The sequence below is a fragment of the Zootermopsis nevadensis genome, unplaced genomic scaffold (genome assembly GCF_977971745.1).
Source record: "Zootermopsis nevadensis isolate Lab colony 2312 unplaced genomic scaffold, Znev_1.0 Znev_ptg000009l, whole genome shotgun sequence".
In the NCBI taxonomy this organism is placed as follows: domain Eukaryota; kingdom Metazoa; phylum Arthropoda; class Insecta; order Blattodea; family Termopsidae; genus Zootermopsis; species Zootermopsis nevadensis.
The window spans coordinates 8,173,732-8,195,475 of record NW_028259141.1 but is presented as its reverse complement, the minus strand read 5'-3'; the positions used below and the strand labels follow the sequence as shown (position 1 = coordinate 8,195,475).

The 21,744-nt window shown below is 35.3% G+C and overlaps 3 protein-coding genes across 8 annotated transcripts in view; all 3 read left to right on the top strand.

Moving 5' to 3' along the window:
- The window catches only part of nemy (cytochrome b561 family member no extended memory), a 57,289-nt gene extending 51,252 nt beyond the window's left edge, over positions 1 to 6,037 (top strand). For 2 of the 3 annotated variants that reach the window (XM_022083803.2, XM_022083805.2), the window contains exon 5: positions 530 to 836. In XM_022083803.2, coding sequence (XP_021939495.1) covers positions 530 to 680 — 151 coding nt within the window. In that variant the 3' untranslated portion in view covers positions 681 to 836. Of the gene's footprint in view, positions 1 to 529; positions 837 to 2,806 lie in introns of those variants that run through there. The other variant, XM_022083804.2, reaches the window with a different exon arrangement.
- Positions 6,038 to 7,229: 1,192 nt separating this feature from the next.
- Elp2 (elongator complex protein 2) lies at positions 7,230 to 16,217 on the top strand. Its single transcript, XM_022083810.2, has 12 exons — positions 7,230 to 7,522; positions 7,917 to 8,241; positions 9,084 to 9,344; positions 9,471 to 9,740; positions 10,264 to 10,493; positions 10,914 to 11,069; positions 11,576 to 11,771; positions 12,737 to 12,877; positions 13,484 to 13,649; positions 13,832 to 13,980; positions 14,910 to 15,288; positions 16,009 to 16,217. Exons 1-12 carry the CDS (start codon positions 7,397 to 7,399, stop codon positions 16,163 to 16,165), a joined length of 2,556 nt encoding a protein of 851 aa, XP_021939502.1. The 5' UTR covers positions 7,230 to 7,396; the 3' UTR covers positions 16,166 to 16,217.
- Positions 16,218 to 16,725: 508 nt separating this feature from the next.
- The window catches only part of mmd (disintegrin and metalloproteinase domain-containing protein mind-meld), a 587,218-nt gene continuing 582,199 nt past the window's right edge, over positions 16,726 to 21,744 (top strand). For all 4 annotated transcript variants that reach the window (XM_087345919.1, XM_087345918.1, XM_087345916.1 and 1 more), the window contains exon 1: positions 16,726 to 16,990. In XM_087345919.1, the coding sequence (XP_087202045.1) occupies positions 16,909 to 16,990 (82 nt within the window). In that variant the 5' untranslated portion in view covers positions 16,726 to 16,908. The remainder of the gene's footprint in view (positions 16,991 to 21,744) is intronic.

Here is a 21,744-nt window from a genome sequence, read left to right as displayed (position 1 = left end):
GTTTCTCACAGAGATGAAGATATCAGTGTTTTCTTCTGGGTTATGCTGTGTGAACATGTAGGTAGATATCAACATCTCATACAAATATACCGTCTCCATCTTCAGCCCTGAAGACCGACATTGATGTGGCTAATAGTAACTGCAATATTTAGAAGACTACCATGCTGTGTTTTTTACAGTCCCAAACATTTCTTTTAAATTTTTTCTCTTCTAATTCTTCATAATTATTTTTCTCTTACATTTTAAAAATGTTTATAACTCAGAGATATTTGAAGTTTTAATGGCATGGTAGTATTATAAAATTTAATTCAGTACCATAAAACCAACTATGCACCATATTCATCAGATTATGAAGTATGCAGTATACGTGCTCGTACATTATATCACTTAAATAACGTATTGAAGTCAGTGTAGCAGCACTTTGTTTGGCTGGTTAGATTTCATGTTCTGGTTCCACAACAAACAGGGTATGGGATGCATGTTACAGAAAAGTTAATTGTATTTGTGTTGTTATTGCTTTCACTTACAGAAAAAAATATAGCCTTTTGGAAGAAGAAGCATTGATATTGAATGCTCTTGCCATGGTCCTTACTGCAGGTGCCATTGTAGTGGCATATATTATTATGAAAGATGACTTCAAATACCGAGGACATATTTTGATCACAGCCCAAGGAGATTAATTTTGACCTGTAACTGGTGTGAACAGTTGTTGACATGTCGGAATAATGTTGTATTGGAGTAATTGTACAAGTTTATTTTAGACATTTATTAAAAATGGATGGAAATTTCTTTTTGTAATCAGTGTTATTCTGACTAAAAATAAAGAATAAATATTATATTTACAGTTGTTACTTCTACATGTTATTTTTGTTGTAAAAATATGTTTTATTCCACAGCTTATTTTAGAGGTCTATGATTTGTGCCTGAAGCTGGAATTTTAAAAATGGACTGTTCATTTGGCACATTTAGTAATTCCTCATGAACAGATTTTGTTTTTAAAGACTAATTTTGGCTTGTTCACTCATTTTAAAATAAAACAATAAATATAACGTATTTTATGAAATTGTAGTAATAAATGTGAACAGGTTTATGCTAACTTATGCAGTAAAATGAAAATTATTATATGTATAATCTGATTGTTGGTATAATGTGAAAGCTCCATAGTTTTGCAGAATCTATAAGTTGTAAGACTTGAGGTTCTCACAGCGGTGAGTATGAAGATATCCGTCTTCTGGGTTATTGCGCTGTGTAGTCTGGTCGATGTTAACCAACGTTTCAGATGTCATACTGCCTCCGTCATCAGGGCGATGACGGAGGCAGTATGACCTCTGAAACGTTGGTTAACATCGACCAGACTACACAGCGCAATAACCCAGAAGACGGATATCTTCAATCTATAAGTTGTTATTAAAATTAATTCAGTATTGTTCTGCTATCTGTTTTGGTATTGGTCATGTAACAAACAAGACTTTTACACTTGGATATAAATTACAGTACGAATATTTATTTTTAATTCAATATAAAATTTGAACAGAATGAAATTGTACAAGACCAACATTGCGTGATAATATTAGCAGTGGATCTGGTGTTTATACACATGTATTAAGGGACTTCTTTCTGCAGTATGATACAATCATAATTTGGTTGAAGGATATTTAATAGCTTTGTAAAAGACTAACATTAATATCAGTATTTTGCTTTGCACTGAAGTATGATATAAACATGGCGACATGTACTGCTGATGCACTGCTGTATTTTTAATGCTTCTTATATGTTGCATATTTGATGCATATAAAGCTTTGGTTTTAGTATGTCTGTCACTTTAATTAACAGCACTTTAGTTCATGTTAGTTTATAAAACTTCACAGTTTTCATAAAATAAAATGCAGTTTCTGAATTGCATCAGTCAAAAATTAAAGTAAGAATCTAGATGCTTTAATTTCTTATTTTGTGTTTTATATCATTGGGTAGGTTGATAAAGAAACTTAACGTCTATGAAATAATTTCGTTGTAATGCTAATTTTTCAGAAAGTTTGATAAATTTTAAATCTTCTAACATTTGAATCACACCCACATTATTAATTTATTTATTAATTGAGATGTGCAAATTGAGAACTTGTAAAAATGTAATATTGTAATGTATTTATTTGGCTTCATTAATTTACTTTAAGGGCCATATCTTCTAAAGACTTCAAGAATTATGAATCATAATATGTGAGAAAATAAATATATCAAGTACATTTTAATTTAAATTCTATAAAATATTAGTTTATCAAATGTATAATTTTTTTAAAATTAAAATTCATTGTAGGTACTGTAGTTTAACTATTTGCATATCTGTAATTAATTATTTTATCACCAAAAGCTTTTGTTAGCTCTTTTCATTCATGTGTCATTAATGATTAGTAACAATGGCAACAGCAGAACCGATTATTTCTGTCTACTGAGCAGATAATTTTAGCTGTGTTCAAAGTTCTAACATTCAAAATTTTTGATTGATGATTGGAAAGGGACATTTGAAATGAAAAGTAATGTAACACATTAGCTATTACAGTTATAGTTCTATAGTTTGCACAAAATTTGAAACACATTCTAGTTTTATTCAACTTTACTTGCTTCAGCACTTACTAACTGAACATAATGCAATATCCTGCAGCCAGTAGTGTGTCTAAATATGTTTAAGTCCTGTTTGTTGTTGCAATGAACTCTCTTTTTAGAAGCATGTTCTCCTTAGTTCCCAAGTAAAGTGACACATAACCCTACTAATTGCTTGTTTGCCCATTTTTCTCTTCTTGTGTGTTTTCAGCAATAAATACTCATCCATGCCAGAGGAAGGGATAGTGATGAATGCTCTGGCTATGGTGTTGGTAGCTTTGGGAATCCTTCTATCCTATGCGGTGCGGAGGGAATCTTTCCGCTCCGAGGTTAAAACCTTCATCACAGAGAGACTGTAGAGAACACCCCTGCCTGCCTGCATCATTCTGCTCTGTAATGGGGGAACAGTGCACTAACTCAATTTATGACTTGCCAATGAAGCAAATTATTTTCAAGCTTTACTTTAATGCTTAACCACGAAATGTCATCATGACAAAATAGCTTTGTTTTGTGAAGCTACTGTAAGTTTAAAGACTCATATGGGAACAAAAATGTACATTTAAAACTGATTGTATCTTTTGTGTGCATGTTAATTAAATACATGTTGGTTGTATTCCATATTTGCAAAATGATGCAAATGTACAATGCTGTTGGACCAAGTGAAGACTTTCCCCCTAGATAATGAAAACAGTTTTCATTATACTGAATATGTGTTCTGTGTGTTTTATAAATCCCTCTATGTAAAACTATACAGCTCTTCAACCAGTGTTCGAGTCACAGAAAAAGGTATGAGAGACCTAGGTGGAGAGAAACAGAGAGACGAAGAGGAACGAATGATTTCTGGCAGACAAACACAACTTCTTATTGAGTTATATCAAATAGACTCTCTTAGGTAGATTTTGTGTGCTCAATGAAACTGCAGTTTGTGACCTGTTGAAATCTGTACAAAACAAATCACTGAATATCTTCACATTGCCAACTTTCTTTGCTCAAATATATATCTTACTTCCAAAATTCTTTAGGATTTTGACTCGTTCACTGGCTTGTTATAGCCAAAGTGATGCTACGTGCTAGAAATCCTAAAAGGTTTATTTGTCATTATTAGATTTGTTGTGTGTATGTATACACACATACACACATCCATACGTACAGACATATGGTTGTGGGTATTAAAATCAGTCTACTGTTGTAGATATTTCCACTTCTTTATGGCCAATATATATAGCATACATTTCATTTGTCTATTATCTGTAAGTGAGTCTTTGTGTGTGTGTGTTTTCCTTGGAGTGACTAAACATGCTCTTTGACATGACTGAAGAAAGGATATGTGAATTAGTGTTAACAGTGTCTCTATAAACAATACTCTAAAAGAAATGTAGATGGTTAATTAATAAGCTTTATGGTAAAAAAGGTTTAAAAGATTTCTATATAAAAAGGGGGAAGTAGGGGGGGGGGGGAATAAAGAATATCTGTTACCTAAAGTAAAAAGAATTTACAAATGTTGCTTTGTTATTGTAGGATGTGCATATGTATATATATATATATATATATATATATATATTTGTCTTGATTTTTTTTTTGTTGCCCATGGGAGAAATGAAACATTCAGGAAGTTGTTCACACAGTTTAATCATGTATATTAATTACATGGTAAGACTTGAGGTTTTCACGGCAGTGAGTCCAAAGATTGCCGTCTTCTGTGTTGTAGCGCCATGTAATCTGGTAGATGTTTATCAGCGTCTAGAGGTCCTTGCTGCCTCCATTATCAGGGCAATTAGTGCTCATTGTCCCCAATGATGGTGGCAGCAAGGATCACTGAAATGTTGGTAAACTTATACCATATTGCTCGGTGCTATAACCAAGAAGATCTTCATCTTCTGAATACACGGTTAAGGCAAGTTTCAGTGTGAGATTATTTCATAGCAGTCTTATTCTTGTGTATATTACCCTGCGCACATTGTGTTATTGGCAGGCATTCTCATTAGAGCTTGCTATATTTAAAATACCTGAATGATATTAATGTAACTATTAAAATACATGAAACTACAGTTTAATTTCAGACTAGTATGATATTTAACAACTATGTTTTTGGATTTAATATACTGTTTTGAATCTAATTTGTCATTGCATGTGTAATGTCCAGTTTCTTTATAGTACAGATAACATTTTAAATTTGATTGTGGATAACTGATTTAAAGAAAGATGGCCAGAGTGAAACAGAAGTTAGTTTTAATACTGATGCAGAGACTGAGGTGATGCAGTGGAATGTTTGTCTTTGTATGGCTTAAAATTACTAGCATGTTTAGAATATTTGAATGCCATTGCACTGTAAACAGTATAAAGTTTTTTTATATTTTATAAAAACATGTTATGTATGAAATATAATAATATGACTCTATTGTCCTCGTATGTAGTAAGTCCAGAGTTTGCAGGAAACATTGTCTGTTGCTTGAAATTCTTCTGAAAATGTGATAACGATGAGAACTTTGAGTTTTATATGTTTATAAATTTAATTATTGCCATAACCTATTGTGTGTGTGTGGAAAATAATTTTTTTAATTTGAAACAACACAAATAATTTTTTGATGCTACAAGCAGTGATATTTTTCTGCTAGATTGTGTTAGAGTCTGTCTGAATAGTTGCTGTGTTTAAAACATTGAAGGTTTCTGGGACCACCCGACCCAGATGTACTCAACGTTTATTGTTTATGTGACTGGCTGTTATCAGAACTGTAGCATTAACCTTTATCATGTGGGAATAAAGGATCTGAACCCCCATACTAAGAAGCTCTTGGCCAGAATTTAACTCTGGGTTTAGTGGTTTTTAGCAGTATACTACTGCTATGGCTAGTTGTACTGCACATAAGCTGTGACACAACTGACAAAGGTTAACAAACATCTGTTCCAGTTTCTTGTATCTTACTAAATCAGGCACTTGTAAATACAGCTGTGAAAGTGCATTGCCTTTCAGAATTTTTTAAATTCCCAGGGAAATTAATTATGTATAATATTAGGATAGATACACCACTGTACTGTTTCTTAAACATTTTGGATTTGTATGTGTGAAAATTATAAATATACATGTTTGGCTTTTTTAAACTTCTTTTGAAGACTTTATAGAAAAGTTGAACAAGAGATTTCTTATGCTTTCAGAATTGCAATGTAGTGTTGTGCCTTAAATGTTTAGTGTATTGGCATGTTTGTTGTTTAAATTATTATTAACAACAGTCTTTGCAGAACACCTTGTTTTCAGTGTAAGATTGTGTCTTGATGTATTTTGTCATTTATTTATTGAGAAACTTTTATCAGTAAGTTTTCCAAATCTTAAAATCTCTTGCATTTATGGGAAAATTATGGTTCCATGTTATATTTTAATGGTATGTAATTGGTGTATCTTCTGTATTTTACTGATAAAAATAAAACCATATAAGTGGAGATTAAAGTGATAACCTTTTTTAATAAGCTACAGTTAAGGTACCATGATATTGTCAAAAAGCAATGTATGATCTCAGGCTTCACATTCAAATTATTGATGTAAGATGGGTGCTTTCATTTCAGTGATGGGGATTGTGTGTGATGTATTGTGCTGGTGTATGGTGATTAGTATTCAAAACATTTTGAAGTTTATCCTCTGTTGTTATAGGAAGTTACAACAAAGGCATGAAACATAAACATTTATTTATACCATCCTGTAAATTGACTGACCTGATTAGTCTTCATCACAAAGTTATCCATGTCTTAATGGTTCCTTAATAATAATTCTCAACATAACTTGTAACCAAGCTTTATTTTTGATACTGGTCGGAGAGAAACAGACATTTCACATGAGACTTTTTAGTCATACTATGCCAACAGTGAAAAATCTACATCATTGGCACATATGTACCTACATAGAGTTGTGCATTTTAGGTCACAGGGAGTAATTTGATAAACATAATGAGACAAACATGTTGGAACCTCTGAAAGGCATATTCTGCCTACTAACATTATTGATGAAATATAGTGACCCCAGTCTCTGTGAAAAACTGCAATTTCAGTTTTCCCAATCTAGTTCAGCATGAAGTAATGGAATTAATGTAATTTATTAGATGTTATACTAATTTTACTGTAGACAACTGCAATGGTATGCAAGGCACTTACAGTCTGAATTGTAGCTTTATAGTGTGTATTTAAATGAGAAATGTTTATTGCAAGTGGGTTAGTCACTGAAAAAGTCCCATAATACTTTTCGTAGTGAGAGAAAAAAAATAAAGTGCTTTACATTAAAAATGGGGAATATCACAGCCTATAATACCATGAAATTAACAGTATTAATAAATCAGAGGTGATAATTTAAATGGTGTGGTAAGTTCTGGTCATAGGTTATAGGTGCAAAAGATGGAAAATACCTGCAAGTTTTTTTAGAGCCTTTGGGCAAGAGAAGATGTTTTGAAGGTTATGGTAAGAGGTATGAAGGTAAATGGGAAACGAGTGGCGCGATATCTTTCGGTATCAAATTAATTATTTGGGCAATGTACACGCTGATCAGGAAAGATGTCACTAGTCTCAAGACGTCTCACTCACACACACACACACACACACACACACACACTCTCTCTCTCTCTCTCTTCTCTCTCTTTCCCCCCCCCCCCCAATTCTGGGACCAATAAGGACGCGGCTCCGTGCTTGTTTGTGGTGTTGAGGTTAGATTTTGGTCTGTGTGCGTTCTAATCATTAATATCAACTTATTATATTGTATGTTGGAAGACAGAAACGTGCGAACGTGTAAGCGTATGCATTGAAAAATGTTCTGGTTCGAAACATGGAGCAATTTGAAATAGTTTATGTTTCGAGTGCATGTAATCGTACTCCACATAACGCCGACTGGGGTACAAATGAGTTGATTTGTTACGGTGCATCTCATTCTGTTGCATTATACGATCCTAAGGTTCGTTGAAACGTATTTTAGTTTATGTAACATTAGTACAGGCACATTAACTAGGGTTATTTCATTTGTTGCTGTTCAGATAAAGGATTTATGTGATACTAGTACAGTAGTTAGGTTAGGAATATGTTCTAAATGTGTTGCTTACTTGAAATGTTAGGTAAGTAGGGTTTAGCTTTGTGCCATGCAGAGGTCACGAGCAATATATACTGTTCAAGTCTAGTACTCATTTGAGTGTTCCCCTTAGATAATAAATTGTTGAGTTCATCACTATTTTCTGAAGTTATATCCATGATTTTTTTAGAATCAGAATCTGTCATCTTAATTTAGTAAAAGATGTCTTAGTAATATGGAAGATGAAATACATTTCATTTTATTCAGTTCGTTTTCTTTGTAGTATGCTGATGCTGGGAAGGTGCTGTCAGTGTTTTGTCAACATAAAGGACGAGTGAACTCAGTTCGGTGGATTAGACATAAAGATAGATTTCCAGAAACAGAATTTGTGTCTGCTTCTTCTGATTGTACTGCTGTTATTTGGACTAGAACTTATGGCTGTAATTTCTCTCCTACATCTATCTTGAAGGGTCATCAGAATACAGTTACTGTTGCTGATGGTATTTATGTGTCAAGTAGAAATGTTGATTCAACTAAACAGGCTGCAATTATTGCTACTGCTTCAGTTGATTCCACAGTAAAAATATGGATTCGTCATGAAAATGAAGGTAATATTATTCCTAGAACATATTGCTAGAACACATATATATTACTTTACAGACATTAAACATGTGTTTGCTTTGTGTATTTGTGCTGAAAAATGTTATCATGTTGGGAAACCACCTTTTATGTTTGCAAGATTTATGCTAGGTTGTTATCCAGTGCTGAGTGTTGATCAATAGGTCAAATAATAGAGTTGGATTTACACAGTTTGCAGACAGATGCTTGTAGCAATTCTAGTAGTGTTAGAACATATTTTTCTTGTATTTGTACATATAGAGGAGACTAATTTTGTTAAATGCTTGCTGTCACACAGTTGAGAATCTTTTTGTCTTCCCATCTACTCTCTGAAAACATAAAGGTTCAAATATGAAAAATTATAATATTACTTGTTGTTTTGTATGGGTGTGAAATGTGGTCTCTCACATTAGGGGAAGAACACAGATTGAAGGTTTCAGAGGTCAGGGTGAAACAGTATCTTTGAGAAAATCTATTTTTTCCACCTCCATATATCTTGTATGATAAAGCATTTAGTTGAAAGACAAAGATTTAGTGATTAAATAACAAAAATATTAAGGTACTTGTGGGTTATCGGGACACATCGCTTTAAAAATAGGTTAGGTTAGATTATGTTAATGTGTGTGGATAAATGACATATACTTGAAAGTTATTTTATTTTATTTTAATAAATGACAACTAACCTAACCTAATCTGTTTTTAAAGCGATGTGTCCCAATAACCCACAAGTACCAATATTAATATCACAACTGTAGAAAAGTTAAACATTTCCTTGAATGGTAGCGTGATAATGCATAAAAACCACTGTTTATGTATTTTGTTATTATTTCAGATGCTGTTTGTTTGCAGACATTGAGCTTTGGCTCTGGCTTCTGTCTATGTGTGCGCCTCTGTTTTCTTCCTCAAACAGAGATTGTCCTGCTTTCATGTGCTGCTGATGATGCAAAAATCCATTTGTTTGCTGAGAGTAGCAGTGGTTATACTTGCTGTGATGTACAGGAAGGTTTGAAGCCACATACCAAGCAGTTTATCAAAGTGGACAGTTTGGTTGGCCATGATGATTGGATCAGAGCTATGGATTTTACTTTGGATGGTAATTACTTCTGCTTTAGGGACCTTCTACCAGTTTGCTTGTATGGCAACTGTTCTACTTAATCATTGTCTTTCCTATGTTCTTCCCAGGTTTGCTGTTTTAACAATTATGTATTATTTTCAACAGATTCAGACCATCTTCTCCTTGCTAGCAGCTCACAGGATTCTTTGATTCGTTTATGGCGAATTGCTGCATGTGATGAGAAAGTGGCGAGACAAAAAAGGAAACTGATAAGTGAGTTAGATTTAGAAGAAGATATCCAGCCTGAACAGAAGTTCTTCATGGTGCAGGATGATAGAGAAGCAGTACTGTATTTTTCTGTCTCTCTGGAATCAATTCTGGCTGGTCATGAGGGTTGGGTGTATGGAGTAGACTGGCATCCGCCCGTTTACTCAGGCAAGTTAGGGAAGTCTGATAAGAGCACTATGTAGACCTCTAATAGAGCACAACATTTAAAAGGTGTACTGTGAATTTACATATTCGTCATCATCATCATCCTTTTCTGTATTAGGCCATGAGGCATGTTACAGTCTTGTATTTTCCATCCATCTCTTCTGAGGTTGGCCATCAGCGTTAATTTACATATTATGTTTTCAAAAAACATTCTTTGTTATTTTGCATGCCTCATTTATTTCTGGCAACATCTCTTATTTTAAAAGCAATTATGTTTTCTCAATTGAACTGGAAGTAAATTGAATGAAGTGCTGAAATCCTAAGAGAGACTGAATTATAAAGGCATAAATTATTTTTCCTTGTATTTCTCTGAATATGCGTTATACAAGTATAAATGTTCCAAATGTCATCTGTCGTTTTCTGGCTCAAAGAAGATGTTATCCCATTTCTTATTTTTGTATAATTGAGAAATAATAAATCTTGTTTGAATGAAAATTAATGTTTACTTTTGTATTCCTACGAACAGAAGACAAGAAGAGGTGTACTCAGCCCATGAAACTTCTTTCCTCGTCTTTGGACAAGACAATGATCATCTGGGAGCCAGATGTCTCATCAGGAGTTTGGTTGGAGTCTGTCAGAGTTGGTGAGGTTGGAGGAAATACTCTTGGATTTTATGGTAGTAAATTTGGCCCTGATGGTCAGAGCATTATTGGTCATGGATATCAAGGATCCTTCCATCTCTGGACCTGTTCTAAAGTAAGCAATATTTCAGTTTTAATAAGTTGTATCCAACAATCGAGATGCTGTAAGTTTAATGTTTTTAAATGAGCTTGGTGTAGTATTTCATTGTTTTGTTACAATTGTTTGAGGTAAATATGAGATTTGACGTTCTTATGTCGGTGAAGATGTGTGTCTTCTGGGTTGTAATGTCATGTGGAACTGGAGGTACGTACCGATGCTTCAGAGGAACATATTTACGACACCTTCATGGCTAATTTAATGCTGGAATAATATCTCAGTACAGGCTTACTACTTCTGTTTCTGAATTGAGCCAGATTTGTTTTACTACTCACCTTCGTAATGGATTGTAATGATACAATAAAAAACAGCTATGAAAAGAAACAAAGTTATTGTGTTAAAAATTCTTCAGACTGATTTACTGATTTATTTTTAAAGGAGCTGGGGATATGGGAACCAGGTGTGACTGTGGGAGGCCATTTTAGTGAGGTTGTTGACATGCAATGGGAACCTGGTGGCCAGTTCTTGTTTAGTATCAGTGCTGATCAGACAACCAGAATCCACGCTCCATGGGTTAGAGATGATCATCGTGAGGTAAATGGTCTACAGATTTGCTCTTTTTGTGTGTTAGCTGAACTGTGAATAGTAAATTGCAAATGCCATGATGATCTAATGTAGACAGGTAATCCATATTGTAAGGACACTATCCTGGCAGTTCGTCTAAAAGCCGTTGATGGTAAACAAAGATGGTGAATCCTAAATGCTGCCTTTCCTGCCCACTACAACAGAATGTGAGTAAAACTCTCTAGAAATGAATTATTTTCAAACAGTATTTAAAAAGGAAACTTTGGAAGTGTGTTTATTAAAGGGTTTTTCATACATTAGAAATAAATGAACTTATAATTTGTGTAATTTTTTACGTCTGTTTGTGGTGGAGGTATCAACCCCTCGAAGTATGTACATTTTGTGAACTATTCATTGTTCAGTTTGTTTTTTTAAAATATGAAGCCATTATTAAGTAACAGTCAGAATGGTCTCTACGTCTGGATCATGTTGAAAGATTGGTTCTCGTGTTATGATTTTGCTTTGTTTTTGAACAGGTCACGTGGCATGAACTCGCCAGACCCCAGGTCCATGGTTACGATTTTTCTTGTCTAGCAGTTTTGTCACGGTACAGATTTGCGTCAGGAGCAGAGGAGAAAGTCATTCGAGCGTTCCAAGCACCAAACAATTTTGTTGAACTTTTCCAACAGATATGTAAAGCAGAATGTGATAAAGATTTTGAAAATACTGATGGTGAGTGAAGTTATTCAGTAGTTGTACACATGTATTTTAAATGAGACATTGTGTCCCTCATAAGACTATCAGCAAGTGGCATATCAGAGTCACTTCTGGGATGTTTTGTGAGCTAATTAGTTGACGTAGGAATGCTTTGAACATGTAATTAAACTAGTACAGGTTTTGTTTGTAAGGTGGTGTAAGGTATATGCATATAAGGTGTTAACCAGAGTGTAAATCCAATCATATTTGCAATTGTTTTCAAAACAGTTAATGGGCATGTTTTGGCAAGTATTATTAAAATGTTATTTGCTTTAAAAACATACCACTTTTTAATTTAATTAATACAGAATTGTTATTTATGCATTGATTTGTCATTCTTAACTCCTTCCAAGAAATGTCATGGAGCTAGTTTGCAACTGACACAGTATAACTTGTAAATGCTTGTGAACTTAGCATTCACAAATAATTTATAATCTCAGCTGGCTTATTCCCAGACTTGTATGAATTAAAATTTTATGTAATGTTCAAATTTTAGGTTGCTTTTTGAAAACACATTCAGAATCCACCATTGGCAGCTTTACTGTAGCCCTATTAACTGTTCATTTTCTGTTGTATCTGTAACACTTAGTGACATGAATTCATGGTCATCTTCAGTCTAAAATTTACTGGTATTTATAATTGTATTTTTGAGGTAGACAGTTTATAGTTTAATCATTAGTAACAAATTATTTAAATAATCCTGCAACAAATAATCAAATCATTTAAATAAAATTGGGCATGACATTGCCCTGTGAGACAATTATATAAGCACATTAAAAAAAAAATCTGTCCCACTATATGCCATATAAGTGCTTGGGGGAGATGTTGTATAGCTCTTACTCATTTTTTACCTTGGCACTAGATGGGGTGAGTGGTCAGCATCACGCCAGTACAAAGTGTTATTTATTTTACTGAAATAAATAGTGTATGGTATTTTTCAGCCTCAACACTTCCTCAGGGTGCATCTGTACCTGCATTGGGTCTTTCTAATAAAGCAGTGTACGAAGGTCAGGAGAAGCCAGCAGAAGGACATATCAGGGATGAATATTCAGAATTCTACTTTACTCCAGTAGATTTGAAAGGTATGAAGATTGTGTTGTTTAGTGTTATATCTACTTTATTATATCTAAAAAATTATTTGGAATTGCAGGTGTATGTATGAATCTACAGCTGTAAGCTTAAACTTCAGGAAAATCTGCAAATGCTAATAATAATAATTCCTTCCCAATAACTTAAGTCTCTTGAAGTATATTTGGTATGTTGTTTTGGTTTTAGGTAAAGACATATTGGTATAAAAGTATTTTGTGATTGCATTCTTGATTTTAACATCATTATACCTGTAAATGTGTTGTTGAATTCTTTCAGATGTAATATGTGACATGGTGGTTCAGTTTTTTTGCTATTGGAAACAATTTTATTTATGTGAAAATTGGTGGAAAAGAATGCAGGATTAAATATAAAACAATTTTATTATTCTTCATGGATTCTTACATGTGTGTAAATGGGCAGTGATAATTGTCTGTTCTTCAGATTTCAAATTTGAACTGAAATGTTCATGAATGAAATTTGGACATTTAAGACATCACTAATCCTGGCACATTGCAGTCATTTCTGAATATAGCTGTTTTTTTTGTTGTTTTTTTGAAAAAAATAGAAGTATGTAATGATTGGCACTGTTCCTGTTCCAGAACCTCCTACTGAAGAAAATCTTTTGCAGAACACATTGTGGCCAGAAGTTCAAAAACTTTATGGTCATGGTTATGAACTGTTTGCACTTGCTGCAAGCCATGATGGCACTCTTCTGGCATCAGCATGTAAAGCTACCACTGTGGAACATGCGACCATCATTATCTGGTTTGTACTCATGTACTAGCTCTTAATTTACATATTTATTTAAATTAATATAGCATTACTGAAAGAGTATTTAAGATATTTTAACTGTGTAAGTTATAAGGGAGGAAAGTATTAAAAGAGAACATAAATGCTGACAGAACGTAATGGCTTTTCTCTTTATATGATAATTTGTGCCTCTTAAGGGACACGTCAACATGGAAACAAATCCAAAAGCTTGTGTCTCATCAGCTGACGGTGACCCAGATGGCATTCTCACCTGATGACCGTTTCCTGTTGTCTGTTTCCCGTGATCGTCGGTGGAGTCTCTTCCAGTTAAAGGTTCCTGAATTAGGTGAGAGTGTAATAGTGAAAATAAAGTCAGTGTTCTAATCCAGGTACAAGACCACTTATCTGGCAAGCTCAGGTCTGATTGCATGCCTGGTTTGCGGATTTTCTGGATTTTTGGTGTGGTAGTGGGTACGGGCTGAGAAAGATGGAGGTTGTCTTTATCAAAACAGTATTTTTTGTGAAGATGTTAAAATATTGTTTACAGAATATGTCCATTAGTTGAATTTGTATCATAAATTTTGCACCAGTAATTTGTATGAAGTATGTAGCATTGAAAGAAAGTATTGTTCTGGCATTTTCATGTAAGGTTGGATGAAAAACACAAGATGACCTCAGTTGAGAAATATAGTATCATAACCCATAAACACCAAGTTAAGACTACTCAGATCCTATATTCTCTCTGTGCTTTTATACGACGCTGAATCGTGGACGTTGACCGAAGCTTGTTCAAAATAGTTGGAGGCCTTCGAAATGTGGTTGTACTGACGTATTCTCAGAATTTCCTGGATTGACCGTGCAATCAACAAAAATGTTCTCGAGAAACTCCGCAAAGACGTTGAGATTGTTAACGCCATAAAAAAGAGAAAGTTGGAATATTTCGGTCATATCATGAGAAATAGAGATAGATACGGGCTGCTTCAGCTGATTATCTAGTGAAAAGTATTCGGAAAGAGGGGACCTGGCAGGCCAAGAATCTCCTGGCTTCAGAACCAAAAAACTTGGTTCTCGATGTCCACTGGAGGGCTGTTTCAAGTAGCAGCCAGTAAAGCTCAAATCGCTATGATGATCGCCAACATCCGGAACGGATAGGCACTTTAAGAAGAAGAAGAACCGAGATTTAGACTGGGCGCTTTCCGAAAACACTTGAGACATAAGACTACTTTAGAGGTAACATGCTACTTTATAATCTATATTTTTTCTGTTTGATTTTAGAAAGCAAGAACTACAGACTTATTGCGAGTACTGATAAGAAGACAGGAGTGCATGCTCGTATTATCTGGTGTTGTAGTTGGACTCACGATTCCAAACATTTTTTTACTGGATCTCGAGATGGTAAAGTAGCAGTATGGGGTCATAATGGAGTAACATCTGAGACCACATCTCTGCTTGGTCAGTACACTTTAAGCTCAAAGCCACTTGAGCTCCAAAATCAGTCTGTTACTGCTCTGGCTGTGGCTCCAGTTAATTTTGCCCCCAACGTATACCTGGTAGCTGTTGGACTGGAAAGTGGGTGCATAAACTTATATAAGTGGTCGTCTGTCATTGGAGAAACTGCAGGCGATTGGCAGACATGTCTGGAACTTGACAATTCGTATCCTTTCTGTAAACAATTTAATTGTTGTCTGACGAGTAAAGCTATCCTGTTACGTGCCACAGAGGCACATGGGAAAATGGAGTTATAGCTCCTGCTCGTTCTTCATCTCAGTACTAGAAGATGGGGGTGAGTGGTCATTGTCTTGCCACAGCCACACTTTAACACTTCTCTTCTTCTTCTATGGCTCTCCGGTCCGTATTCGGTCCATGGCTTCCTCAATTCTCCTCTTCCAATCGGTCCTCTGTTAGGTCTGTCTGTCCGAGGCTTTGATCGAGGTTTTGAAACATCTTCCTTTTTACGGTGCAAGGTTGTTAGCCTTGCGACCAACCCCCAACCTGGAGGACCAGGGTACCTGTCTTAGTCTGACCTTTCCCCCTCGACCAATCTGGCTAGGGAGGCCCTACCAGTAGCTTTGCTACTGCCAGCATAGCTCTTGGGGTCACTGAGATACTCAAGCCCCACCACCACGACAAGGTGCAGGTACAATTAAGTGGGGAGTGCAGCTGTCTAGCATGAAGAATTTGAACTTGTACATAAATTTCACGTGACTGTTACAGTGTTGAGTTGATTTTAGTGTGATTTTGACAAGTGTTTCTAAATTTTAAGTTACAGTTCAGAATATATCTTGTGTGATGGCTGTTGTAAACAGAAGTCTGACATTATTTTTTCTGAAGTATTCAAATTATTTCTACTGCTTTCTCTTAACTGATTCTTTAGAGTTGCACATCACCTGGCTGTAAAGAAACTGGCATTCCGACCACTAGTGGCCTTTGGAGATGGCTGTGATGTTAGCAATTTGAAGAAACTGCAGATGTCAAGCTGTGGAGCTGATCATGCTGTTAAAATATTCAACATTCATGTGAACAGATTGTGATTATAAATTGATTTTGTATTTTTAAGAATAAATATAGAGGAAGGTTTGTGGATGTATGCTTTTTTTACTGATTTGTTTGTTTTGCGTGTTACATTTAGGAATGAAAATTCATTATTACTCTAGTTCCTATTGTAGTACGTACAGGTATGCTGATATGTGCTGATCTGTCATTTGTAAATATTATTTGAACAGTCTCTCATTTTGATTTCAAATCCATTGGCATGAACATTCTTTTAGCACACCAGATTAAAATTGCAGTGGAAGTAAGAAACTTTAAAAAATTATACATTAGTGTTTGTATGGAAGAAAAATTATGCCCCACTTTTCGGTAAGTAAGAATTTTCAAAATTATATTTCGACAGTTTAGGACAGTATCTTTAAGTGTTTTTATTCGCCATATTGTGCTAGGTGTAAGTAGACTCTAATTCTTATGAATTTTATGAAACAAAATGGCAGATTATCGATGTGGTTGCGACTGAGCATGTGCAAGTTAGTTCAGAAGGGTGGTGCTTCTGACGCTGAAATGTTTTCATACTGATTCAGAACTTCGTTCAGAGTTCTACCAGATGGCAGCATGTGTCAAACTTTATTGAACTCTGAGTCAGAGCTGTGCAAAGCGTCGGCAGCTTTGGTCGATAGTGTTGGGGTTTGGCGTTTGGTTGGGAAAATCGGTGTGATTTGATTGAAAACTGGAATCCTGATATTGCATTATGGCCGTGGAAAATGCAGTTAAAACGTAAAAAATGTTGTGGATATACTGTGGACTCTTCCTGTCTCTCGTTGGAGCGCCCGCGCCGGCTAGCACCGTTTCTCTGTCAAAACGAGGTAAGCGCTTCACCGACTTCAATTAACACAGTTTATAATTCATGTTTGCGTATGTGTTGTTCAAACATTCGGCGCGATTAGATTAAGAAAGCTGTGGAGTGTATTTTCAATAACGTGTTTTATGCAATTAATATTTTCACAAGTACCGGCACAGTGCGTTATTAACCCTCCAATTGACTGTTCACAAAGTCGTGCTCGGTCGTGCAAGTGGCAGGTGTTCCGATGTGTCACACGTTCGTGCAAGCAGCACAACTCTTACTGTGGCTGGTTACGTCATTCGGACTGTCGTGAAGTTTAATTATTGTACAAGTAGGAATTTTGTTCTGCATATCGCATGGCGATGTGAAGCAGCAGTATTATGCAAGATTTCCATACATGATTTACAAGGGCTCTGATATCGATACAAATATTTAGGTTTTAAATTTTTCTGATACCGAATTAAACATAATTTTGATACTTCACGGAGGATCGTCATTTTGTGTATAGAACGCTACGTGGCTGAAACAAATAGCCTACGCATTCTCTTAAACGTAGTGTTATTAGCCTATATGATTCTCATGGTAGTTTTAGGTTCCTGTAATTTCCTCCTCATTGACTCTCAGTATAACGTTAGGGGGAATTAATTGGGGCAATGTTACATTGTGGAAATTAATTATTCCCACCACCCTCATCTGCTCGCTTGGCAACTGTTCCTTGTTTCTGTGGTAACTGTATGCAAATTTTCTCTATTCCTCCCCTTTCCCCTTCTTCGTTTCACTCGATTTTCTATTTTGCATATTTCAGTGGTGGTGACACAGTTTGAATAATAACATCATGTTATTTGTATCTCTTCAGGCCTCATAGACCATATACAGGTAGTGAGTGTACGCCAAACGTCTCCACGAAAGTTTCATGGGTAGGCCTTGCAGAGAATTAAGAGACGGTGTCGCTCGTCAGGAACATTTTTTTTTAAAATAAATGCACGTAATTACGTTGGCGAAAGAAAATGTTGGTTGACGTTCGGAATATGAGGTCTCATATCTAAGCGTTAATGAAGTCATACTGTCAACTACTAAATTAATTAATAAGTTAGGAGAGATTTTTAATTAATTTATTTAAGGAATACATTCTAACAGTTTTAATAGTTCTATATAATAATATTTTGTGTTAAAACTTCATTTAGGCTCAGGGACTTCACAGTAAACTGCATTCACGACGATTTAGGAATTAGATGCTTCGGTATGGGCCATTTTACTAGCGACCGCTTTCCTTTTAGCTAAGCTGTGATTCATCAGCTCAGCGTAGAGACCGATCGACTATCGCAGGGCGTGTTTCAGATTTAATTCTTTTTAAGTATCCTACCAGTGGCATTTCCTACCCAGTTAATATTCCATTATCACATTCAACGCTTGTAAGTTCTGAAGCCGAAAACAACATTGTTAATTTACGAATTAAGAATAAACTTTGGCAAAAAATGTTTTAGTTGTGACGAGTTCAAATGCAATGAAAAAAAAACACAATAACGTAATTGTAGGATCGGTTTAGTAAACCCATTCGCCTACGGTAAAAAAACAAGGATTTCGGGTGGAAGTCACAAAACCTTCTTTCCATATTAAACAGATTTTTAGTGCTGCAAATTTTGTATCGTTGATGTTAAATTTAAATACTACAAATTCATAACCCAACATTAGGACATAATGTATCACGTGATTTGACGTACTGAGCTCGTGCGTAGTCGTATGAAATTTCACTTAAATCGATTTGTATTATTATTTGCAATTGTAAATATTTTACAGACGTAGATAATAATTTTATTTGGAAAATCTTTGTACCCTTCTCAAGGATAGATTATATGTTAAATTTCTCGGTTATACCTCAGTTTTTTTTTCCACAGTCGCTATATTTATAATTATTGACTTAAAATCGTATTTTGTACATAGAGTGCAACTACTTTTATGATCTGTATCAGTAGCAGATTTCACATGTCTGGATCCAGAGGTTTATTAGTGATCTGTCAAATTTGGCAAAATAAAAGTTTCGCTAACCGTGTCATTTTATGTTCTACAAACAGACTGACGTGAGGAAACATATCTTATCCGGTCTTTAAACTCCTGATTCGTCCGAGGAACACACAAGTTGTTAGTTTAAATTGGAACCGTTCCAGCCCAAACTGTTGTACCAATTTGATAGCCCAGTTCTATGCAGGTGGTGCATTTATAAGGGACACTGGCGATGCTGTTGATAGTTTCTTGGATTTTACCATAGTCATGTACTCTGCAAAGCCATTACGTTTCGGAAACTGGATCTACTCCCGTCTTCACGTGAAAGGTACCTCCATTGACGCGGACTCAACATTGTGGATACCTTTCATCTGAAGATGGCAGTAGGTTCAGCTTTCGAAACGTAGTGTTCTATTTGTAGAATATGTGGCGATGAACAAAGTGTAAGAAACTCTAAATACTAACGGTAAGTTTCATTTTAAGCGTTAAAGGCGCTGCATATTTAGACAGAGAGGACTGTCAAATGCGGATGAATTGTAATGAATTTGAGGAAGGCAACGAAGTGTTGAATGGAATGTAAAGACACCGCATTTAACTCTAGTTTGTTTCCGCTCGTGTGAAAACTAATAGTTTTTTTTGTTACTACCACGCGATTTCATGTTCGTTATATACGCACGCTATGTTTTGGGACCATTTAGTGTTCGGGTACCCGACGTCGCAGGCAAGGCTCGGCCCCAAGTGGCCTAAAGAGCGATAAACGAACAGTATTTTATACGCATTTAGTTTATTTATCATACAATAAAGCCAAAACAATAACCGAGTTTATTCAGTAGCTGTTGGGCCATTTACATCTCTCTGATCTTTACTTGATTTAATCTCTGGAATGTAGGACAGTGTCGACATAATGTGGCGTTTTCTTCTGGTCTTAATATCGGGTTAGTACTTTCTATTAGGCCACGACCACTTCCTTCTACATACTTCCTGATTCATGTTTGTAGTTATCCTTCCATTCGCAATTTCTGATTGTTTTTAGAAGTTCCCAACATTGCCGAATAAACGTCGTATTTGTGGGGGCCTATTGGGGTGTACTCTTGTTATTCACAGGTGTTGGGTTCAATCCCCGGTCAGGCCTGTGTTTGGATTTTTATGCTCAGAGCACGCCGTCTTTGGCAGGGAACAGAATCCTCTCTGTGGGTGCGTCTATCTCAAAAATTGATTCACTGAAATTCCCGGCTAAGGGACTATCACTGCTGTTTCGTATTCGGGAGGTCTTTGGTTCAAATCTTGGCCCGGAGTCTTGTTATCCTGATTGAGATATTTAGTAATTTTCTTTAGTAATTTCAGGAAAATACCGGGTTAAGTCATAAGTTAGGCCATGACTGTTTCTTTCCATATTGTTTGTTACTAATTTCTATCATTCGATGCCTTATATTCTGACTTAACTGACAGCGTCGTTAAATGAACCGCACATAAAATGGGTTCTTTCCTTCGCCGATGTGGGAAGACGCCAGGGACGTCTCACAGGTATTAACGAACAAGGAAACAAACAACATCATATTTGTATCTCAAAGTATGATGACACTGCATCTTCTCAGAAGCGAGAGAGTAACATTGTTAATTCCTTCTTGCCTGACGAAAGTCGTTGATTGAAATCAATATTGTGACTATTATATGCATTATTTAGAAGGAATTTATAAAGTAAGCGGACGCTGGGAGATGCTCTGTGGCTGTCTGCGCACTTATCGATAAAGGCTACAAAGACTGGCTAAACCTTTACTAAAATTCATCGGTCTGATTTAATTATAACGCATGTCAACGCAAACCAACAATGGAACTTCATAAAACAATGTAGAAAAGTCTGTGAATAGTACAACATATAGATCTCATTAAAGCCTGCAAATTTTATCTACAACGTGCTTCAATACTTGATGAAGGAAAATGTTTGATATAAATTAACCTTAAATCTAAATAGTACTAGAATTTAGTCCGTACCTAAAAGAAAACGCAACATTTCTACATTATAATGTTAATGCTGTTTAAGGAAATAATCGCTCTTAACACTGAGAATCATGCGAAACTCATGAATACAAAATCCAGTTTTGCATTATTAAATTTGATGGTACACTTACTTACCAATCGATTTTAATAGATTATAGTTCAACTCTTTGTGTAGTATGATCTGATTAGTTTTGTCGTCAGTAGATTCGTATCGGCTACAACAATCTTGAATGTGAAAAAAATGATGGAAAGCTATAAAAAATGCACCTGTAAGCTTTGAGAACTTCACTCTTAGTAATGCTGGTGAGATTTCTACCATTCATACTTTAGAAGAATAATACTGAACTTTGAGCCAATGAAAGTCCATTCCGTGCCACATCTGACTTTTTACTTCAACAGTTTTCAATGCCCCTTAAAATAAGGTAATTACAGAAAATGACTATGATCTTAGAAAAAGTAAAGTTATTGATTTTTCTGTAACTGTTGCCAAAAAAATTTAGTTTTGGAACTCAGATAACTAAATAAGCTGTGGGCATGTCATGTGGTTCTTAACTTGTCAGATGTGCCCTGTTTATGAAGTTATAAACCGTAGTTCATTTGTTGTGGTTGAGATTCCAATACACGTATTTGCATAAACGACTTCTTTCGATACTTCGACAGTTATATTTTTCCAACGTAACTAGCATTCGATAACATAAACTGCATTTGTATTTAAAATCGAAATACATTGCCCACAATGTCGCTGTACATTTTATTGAAATCAGAATATTATAAATA